The sequence below is a fragment of the Cryptomeria japonica genome, chromosome 5 (genome assembly GCF_030272615.1).
Source record: "Cryptomeria japonica chromosome 5, Sugi_1.0, whole genome shotgun sequence".
In the NCBI taxonomy this organism is placed as follows: domain Eukaryota; kingdom Viridiplantae; phylum Streptophyta; class Pinopsida; order Cupressales; family Cupressaceae; genus Cryptomeria; species Cryptomeria japonica.
In genome coordinates this window covers 514443414-514452709 of record NC_081409.1, presented here as the reverse complement: position 1 = coordinate 514452709, position 9296 = coordinate 514443414, and the positions used below count along the sequence as shown (strand labels likewise).

Below are 9296 nucleotides of genomic sequence, written 5' to 3'. Positions count from 1 at the left end.
ACATGGTGTGTGTAATAGGGTATCCATTCCATCCATTCTTTACCAAATGGCTAGATTCCTCTCGTCAACCATGTTCCCACTTTTGACTTATGCTTGCACTCAATCACACTCAATCATATGCTAAAAGATTAGTTCTCAAAATCATAGCCAAAGCATGCACATCGTAAGAAAAATATAGTAATATCATAATTTAATTTTCCTCTTTTCTTTTTCATTTAAAATACACCATTATTTCTAACATATTTAACCATTTTTAATTAAATAGATATAATTAAATAATATCAAAATCATGTTTATTTCATTAATTATTCAAGCAAAAACGATAAGACGTGACACCTTTGTTTCTTACTTGTTCCAAAAGTGTGACTGTTTTCCTTATCAAATTCTATTTATTTTGAATTAGAAGAAGCAGAAGCTAACATTCTGGAAGATTAAATGATTTGATTCTTCTGAAAAAGATGTTTCAATTCATCAATATCCTTCATATACATGCCCTATCTCCTTGCAATATGTACAAGTAGAATTCTCCTACTTATATGATTCCCCCTTAGGAGAGGGATATTTATGTTCTTCTATGGAATTAGATGTGGATTGTGCGTTCTTCTTAAGTTTGTTCTTTTCTTATCTTTGTCATTAGAAGACTTCTCATCTTTCAAATCAAGGCTTGAGATTTTAAAGACTTCAAGACACCCATTTGAATAAGCTTATATTGCTCCCTTGTGAGTCGCATAACAAAATCCTCAAAATAAGGGATAACAAACTTACTCCCAAAGGCATGTTTTGTAGCATAGAAAGTAGACACAAACATTGAATATTCAAGTTCTAGCTTTGAAAGAACACTTAAACACCAATTGTGTATCTATTTTTTCAATTTTACACTCCTTCAATTTTGTTCTTAGTGACATGAATTTGGTGATGAAGTATTGTATATTATAAAAATGCATGGATTGAGACTTATTGATTCATTCTCCAACAAATGTCCATGAATTTTATCTATTTGCCCATAAAAAAGATAATTTGTTCCACATAGTCATCGGTTTATCCAAGCCTTCAATGTGAAACAATAACTCATGAGAGACATACAAGCACAAATATCTAATTGCTTCTTTACAACTACTCAAAAACTTATTTGTTTAGATTCATCATCTTTTGGTTCACCATCAAGCCCATGCACTATCCTATATAATCTTTCTACTCTTAACAATTTGTTCATGTATGGTTTTCATTTAGGATATTTGTAAGGTGTTAGAAGTGGAGTTGGAGATTGCTCCATTATGAAACAAACACAAATCAAGAGGAATGAAACCACAATCACAAGGAGAGTACCCCTTAAACTTACCCAATCAAAGATCTCCCCAACAATATAGAAGTTTGGCACTTTATAATCGGCACAATCATATATGCTAGACACCAAAAACAACAAACTAGACTTAATCTTAGTGCGTGTAGATGGTAAATTTAGCCACAAGCTAAAAGTATAGTTTTTACACAATATGAGATTAATCTGATCACATTACAAAAAAAAATAAAAATCATGCACTTTATGAAATGACACCCAAAAATGTTATCATAAGAGTAAGAATGGAGCCTTGAAAGTTCCCAAAATTACAACTACTCATTAACAACTATGAAAATCTAAAATTTCTAAAAATATCAGACACCAAAATTAAAATATGATTGCACCACTATAGAGATCATGAAATTCTCCCCCAAATAGAAAAAATTCTCGAAAAAAAGAGTTTAGATGAGTAAGATATGGTTGTTTGACATTGAACAAAAAAATAATAAATTGTTTATGGAGAAGGGGGTAGATTGGAGTAACTTTCTAATGGTCACTTGGTTTTAAAATTTAACATAGTGCCTTTTGGTAGTCATTTGTCTGTCAAATGCAAAATAGTGTCCCAGTAGCGATCATTTAATTATCAAATTTAAGATAGTTGCATGAAAAATGCTAAAAAAATTTTGTCACAGAAATAAGAAATGAAAATAGGGGTTTTGGGGCTTTCTGAATTCAACATAAGGGTCTATTTTGACCCAAAATGCTCCAAAATGAATCCTCAATACAAAGCCACAAAGGTAAAACCCCAAATTTGGTATTTCTATTAAGATTTTTTGATTCTCCAAGTTATCACATGATGCAAGAGAAGATCATACTCAACTTTTCAAGATCAACCAAGATTTGCATGCTAGCAATAAATCATGCTTGATTACGTCCTAGATTTGAGAAGGCACTTGTAGATCTAAAGCTTTGATATCATGTTAGAGTCACTCAAGATCCCAAGATCACTTGCAAAAACCAATATAACCTTCTACAAGGGAGAGAAACAAGAGCTTAAATTTGCAATAATAGATGCAAAATATATTAGATTAATATGATCAATGATGTGCACATGGAATCTATGCAATACAATGATATGTGCATATGAGACCTTGTTTATATAGATAAGGTTGAGAGATATGACTAACTAGGATGATGACAAGTGTCTTAATCCTATGCCATGTAGCAATTAGGGGATAAGATCACATGTCTACAAGAGACTTCTAGAAATATTCCTAACCCACTAAGTAAACTTACCATGTGAACAAACTAGTTAGATAATAAACCTTGTTCCCTCTACAAAGGAGGAAATGAACATGAAATACCCTTGTTCACACCAACACTAATATACATTCATGAAAATTAGAGCACAAAAGAAAATCTAAAGAATATTTGATTGCATTCCTTCAACATCTTAAATATTGTATGATTGCTTGACATGTTTGTAGAACTTGTACAATAATTCTTAATGGGTTTGACTAACAGTGAAGAAATCCAAGGTCTTCTCTCTAGCCTATACCAAATTCAATTGTATTTATTAGTACAACCCCTTTTAGTGGCAAGTATAGAAGACAACAATCAATAATACAAATGATAGTGTGTGAAAATTGATACTTGAACAATGTGCAAAAAGTGTGATGCAATGACTGTGCAAGAACTAGGATTTTTTAATCTATTTACAAAGAGGTGATGTAATAATAATAATTGATGAAAGGTGCTACTATGAAGGGGCAAGAGTGATTTTGAGAGGCACAATGTTAGAAGAGGGCAATTTTGAATGATAATTGATGCTACGTGATAGGTGGATGATGAAATAAGGGTGATTTCTTTTTATACATGACTTGTACACTATTTGAAAGTTTTGACACATGAATCAACACATAATTACTAGTTAACTTAAATAGATTTGATCTTAAAATGAAATTTTAATTTTGAACGTGAGAATCAAATTCTTACCCTAAATACTCCCATATTTAACTTATAAATAAAAATTGATAATCTAAGACCTAAATATTATGCAAACAAACATTAAATTCTATTTTAAATATTCATCCAAACATTAAAAATATTAAAGATATAAGTAAATCAAAATTCTATACTCAAGCCATATCAAAGTAAAAATGAAGGAAAGACACTTTTTCCCCTTCAATTTTGTAGACTCGTCTATAACTGATAAGGCATATAATGATCCAGAGCCCCATAACTTCTCAATCAAAATTCTTTGTTGGGACATCCCCTTATCTGAAGAAATGGGTGTCCTACCAATGCCGAATTTGAAGTTGTCCAATTTTATCAGCCCCAGTCGACAACAGCCTGTGATTCCAATCACCTTCAAAACTCCCAACGTAAATACAAGTCTCTCGCCACTTTCCACATGTATAGCACTTCCGAATAATAATTTTTTAAGAAAACAGCAAGTACTTGCAGTATCAACTTCTTCATTGTCTGCTAATTCAAATGACCGCAGCGAATTAGAGGCTCTGATTTTTGACTGTGATGGTGTTATTTTGGAGTCCGAATATATTCACAGAAATGCTTACAATGCGGCTTTTGCTTTCTTCAATGTATGCTGCCCAACTTCCTCGAATTTGGTGGTGTGGGATGAAGAGTTCTATGATCAATTGCAGAATCAGATTGGTGGTGGAAAGCCCAAAATGCGCTGGTGGGTTATTATTATATCGCACTATATTATTTATTGGGTTGCTTTTACGGATTATTTTGCCTCATATTATATTATGGTCACTGGCCTTCAAAATATATCCCCTACCTCGTTTTGCAGGTACTTCAATAAAAATGGTTGGCCTTCTTCAACTATTTTAAAAAATCCTCCATCTAATGATTCTGAAAAATCTATGCTTATTGATACGATACAGGTATGAATTATCACCAACGGAAATTTTACAGGGTAATTTAGATTCCTTTTAATTAGTGTGGAAGAGCAGTTCTCCCTTCTAAAATATTTACCTTTTTCTAAACATTACGCAATCTTAGAATTACTTCTGCGACTAACATCATATCATATCTCATCACACACTAAACAACCTGTTAACAATATAAAACGTCAGGGTAAAACAGCCCATTGTTTCCACAATGGACCTCTAATATGCCGAAGAAGTGTGCTTGTTATAGTGAAATCTAAAATGTCACCTTTATTGCCTTTGGATCAGTGCTAGTGGATACATTGAAAGACACTGCCTTAGCCACTTCTAGCCGTCTTTATTGACACCGTCACTGCTTAAACTTAAGGGAACAATCACCCACTTAAATCGTAATTATGGCAGCTGCATCTATTTGATAAACAACATCCAGATGTGATGTTGTAATTATTATTGAATATTATACATAATTGCATATTTTTCAAAAAGGCTATATCCCTGCTGCAAACCTGTAATGGTAGTATTAGACAGGTAGATTATAAAATAATTGTAGTGTAAATAAGAGAATGATACAAAGAAGCAAATAAATGACAGCATTGAATGTCAAATTAAATTTTTAAACATACCATCATCAATATTCATGGTTGCTTGATGCTCAATCTTCGTCTCGATACCCAGTCAGATGGTGCAAGTCCTCTAGCTGAGGATGCAGAGGCAAGAGTCAAGACTATTGTTATTTAACCGTTAGTAGGGCTGGTGTGGTTTCATTTGTAATTAGGTGTGTTCTGATGACCATTTACTGCCGACGTTAATTAATACGTACTGCTTGTCAGCAAAGTTAATAGCAGCCCAACTTAGAACTCAGGTGTCTCAAAAATTGTGGGTTAGCGGCTGAGCCAGGGTCCTCACCAGCTCAGACTCAAAAAGGGAAGGAGGAAACAACCTTCATGTTAGGCATGTACAAGCTTTTTATCGATTATGTGTAACTGACCTATCGGGACCTCCACGAGAACCTCGAAGATCAACTGATTTAATTAACAAAAAAATCACTTTATCCTTAGTTTAGGGTAACCTGCAAGACCTGCCAAGTCCTGTTTCTGGTTTATAGCGGTAATTGCTTCCTCCATCCGCCAAGTTCTGCGTTGCAACAGCTTGACTCGTTTTTTTTATCTCTCATTTCCAGGTTCTGTCTCCTTTACCATCACTTTTTCTTTTTCTTTTCTTTTTCTGTGTTTTTATCCCTGATTTGTCAAACTTGCTTACAAATGTTTTTTATTTATGCTAGGGTAAATGGAAGTTTGTATTTATTATAAGTCTTGAACCCCTGACATATAGAAATTGACATAAATATGGAACCGAGTTTTTGGGCAGAAGGAAAGTTATGTTACCAGAGGTGTATATGCCCAAGAGATCTAGAAAGATATTGTAAAAGAGCCAGGGCCTGAGATAAATTAGAAATGGACTACTGAAAGCAGTGTTTCTTTGAGTTCTAGGAATGACCAAACAATTTGATTTTTGGAATGACCTAAAAATAGCTTAAACAAACTAAAAGAACCTAAATTTTTGAAAAAGTTAACATTTCATTATATCTATTAAATAAAAGCATTAGCCAATACAAATATAACTTTTGAAACTTCTCTACAATTGAAAGAATGTCACTCCAAAATGGATTCAATTACAATGTCAGTCAATTTATCTTGCTGGTTGTAAGTTTGAATGGTCCAATGGCTTTCCTTTGGAAAGCATAGAATAAGAATCTCTTCTTCTGGGCAGTCCTGCAGGGTTGTGTAGTTTACTGTCAACTTAAACTCTATCTAGAACAGGGCTCTTAGCTGGCATTTGAATGAACCTTTGCCCACCACCAATAAGATGAAATTATGAGTTTGTTTTCCATTCAATAGTTCCTCACTTTTATTAATGGCCGTGTGTTTTATTCCCTGTTTCTAACTAGTTATGCCCTCTTGCTATGTTCTTTCTTTTGTAAAGCAAAATGGATGCTGAGGAGTTGATGTTTATCATTTAGTTAGTGAATACATTTTGGTTCAAATGGATTTCACTAAATCTAAAAGGCTACCTAGATTCCTCATTTTCCTCCTATGTTTTATGTCTCATATTTGTTAAAGTTAATCACACCCAACTAAGTGTTACTTAGGTGGTTACAACTTACTTACAACACCTTTTTGTGTTTATATTGTACTATTGTATATTGTGTAATGTCTTGTAACTGAAATTTTTAGATTTTTACAAATTTATAATGAAATGAATAAATCCTCACACTTTCTGACCACCAAGATCCAAATGTGGGTAAGGTGAGAGTATACAGTGATTGGGACACTAACTTATTGGTGACAAGTTGCATAGTGCTACAATATATGCAATGCTAGAAAGTGTAATAGGTGAAATTCAACTCGGCTAAAAAAAGCTTATACTCCTTTGAGAATGGTCCCAGACTATTACACTAGAGTTAACCAATCTATTTTCTGTTAAACTAATCTACAGTTTAGATTATGCTGAAGTGTTGTAACTTTCAAACGGAAAGAACGTTGTCTAAAGCTAAGCTAAAACAATTGCAGACCTAAACTAGTGAAATGACTTTTTAATTATAGAAATAAAATATGCAAGAACAGAGGAACATGTAATTGGAATTTGGAATTCACTGCATGGACACCGGCACGTTACGAGGGTGTTTTGCAATGCACTGTCATTTGGTATGGCTGAAAAAAATATGCACAGCTCTGCTAAGAAAATTTACACCTGCAGACATAGCGAAAGGAACAAGGAAGTATGACAAGATTCCAGAAAATAAAATAATACAATTAATAGATTAATTGACTGATTTATTGATAGAAATTATAAAATTACAAGAAAAAGGAAAATGTGAAGATATCACTGGAGAGAAAAGTAACGAGAAAATATCACTGGAGAAGTTGTAAAATGAGAAATTCTTCTTCAAGGAACCTGCAATACAAGAGAAGAAAAAGGAAAAGTTTTGGGTGGTGGTTTAAGGGCTTGCTTCAGTCAAACCTCTCATAGGTATTTCTATCTCCATGGATAGCCAAATTTTTGAATAGATTTTGAAATGAAAATGACAAGTACAATGTAATATAAAAAATAAAATGATGATCACGAAAGCAGTAATGGATGCTATCCAAAATGCAAGAATTGTGAGCACGAGGAATCACAAATAGAGACAATGAACAAAATAAAGGGGAGGGAACAATAAACAAGAACAATGTCACCTCAAAGGCTTGAAACAACTGAAAATAATGCTATTAGCTTGCACAATTTGCTACCATAACTTCATGAAACCAGAAATGAGCTAAAAATCTTCACATGCACCAACAATTGAATAGAATTTCATAGAATAACAATGGAGGTTGGTTTGCTAGTAGAGTTCATAAAGTGAAAAATCGAGAATGAATTTGCTAGAGATTCAGAATATGCAAACCAGAAAAGGCACAAGGGATGGATAATGACTCGGAATATGCTAGAGCCGTTATCTTTTAAAGTGCTAGTCGTGATAGGGACAATGTAATGCACAAACAACCATTAAAATCATGAATTATCATAGGGTGTTAGCATGTCATATGGATGCTCTGTCATGCCCCGATTTTGTATTAACAAAGTAGCTTAATAAACAAAACCATACACATCCTAAGGTGATAATGTATATGCAAACCTGACAACAGTAGTATTTAATATTCTTTTAAATCAACCATTTGAAAGATAAATTGGATTAATTGTCATAAAGTAATAAACAGGTATTAGTAGTGGCAAACCAGATCTGACGCATGTCAGATCTGTCTGTCTTTGCAACAATTAAATAGATCACTAATTTATACAGCGATGTGAATGTTGAAAATATTAGTTGTTAGTCAACACATTAATGAAGAGGCACGATTTGTCTAAAGGGAAAGGTGCGATCAAGGAAAGGTTGTATCCATCACCAAACAAAAGGGTGCAACCATTCAACCATTCGAATATATATTTAATAAGAATCGCATACTCATTAAGGATTATGGGAGATATCCATCACAAAAGATATAAGTTTAAAACTACAGAAGACCGATATATATTATCGATCAGATCAGATCAGAACTGTTATTAAGTTACAGGCAGAAACATCCTTGTTCTTGGTGGTATGCATGGGGATGTGTTTAATAAGTATGCTTAATATATAAAGCCTGATAATGTTTTTATGCAGAATTAATAGTAATATTAATATGGACTGTAATATGTATGACAGTCATACTTAATTTCATATATATTCATAATACATAAGAAGTTAGTATACTTATAGTCTAAATCATGCTATTACTGTGAGTATTCAAGGAGATGGGATTGAGTTGTTTCCAAGAGGGGCAGTCTAAATCGAGACAATAGGATGATTCCCAAGAGAGGGTGGGGATCAGCATCCCGAGAACCTTGAGTGACAGGGTCCTAAGATAGGGTAAGGGCTTGGATCTGTAAACTTTGAGGGAACCTATTGTATTTGGTATCTAAGCGCTTGGGTAACATTCACATCCTCTTCTTCCTTAAAATTGAAGTAGTAACAAAGTTTGACACTTGCATTAAGAATTATGGATGTATGATAGATGAGCAAGTTACTTATTAATAAATTAATGGAATATCACTGATTTGATTCATGTCAAGATAGAACTGTCTCCTAATCAATTTAGTTTTAGTCATAAGTACATTGGAATAGGTTAATTATGGTTAAAACAAGCCTAAACCGAGTAGGGGACATTACAAATGGTATCAGAGCTTTGATCCTACCATCCTGTAGGGTAAAGATGAATCAATGAATCATCCCAGTGCATAAGAAGGAATCTAACAATATGAGTATTTGAGTGTATGCTTCGTGCCTGCATATATCCATGTGTATACTCTGTGTTTTCAAGTGTATGCTTCATGTTTGGCTCTATATTTTTACTTAATATTAGTAATTCAAAAGATACAAATTTATTACGTTTGAGGTCATAGACATAAGTCATGCTATTGTGCAAACATTTGTCAATCCAAAATCCAATGAGAAATCTTGTCTTGAATCATAGGCCTTGCCATTACCAAATCTGAGTTGAGAACATTAGACAAAAAAAATA

At 33.3% G+C, this 9296-nt stretch overlaps 1 protein-coding gene across 1 annotated transcript in view; it reads left to right on the top strand.

Annotated features, from left to right (window-relative positions):
- Positions 1-3443: 3443 nt before the first annotated feature.
- LOC131064870 (haloacid dehalogenase-like hydrolase domain-containing protein At4g39970) overlaps positions 3444-9296 on the top strand; it is a 59914-nt gene continuing 54061 nt past the window's right edge. The window contains exons 1-2 of the mRNA XM_057999169.2: positions 3444-3980; positions 4098-4191. Of these exons, the coding sequence (XP_057855152.1) occupies positions 3568-3980; positions 4098-4191 (507 nt within the window). The 5' untranslated portion in view covers positions 3444-3567. The remainder of the gene's footprint in view (positions 3981-4097; positions 4192-9296) is intronic.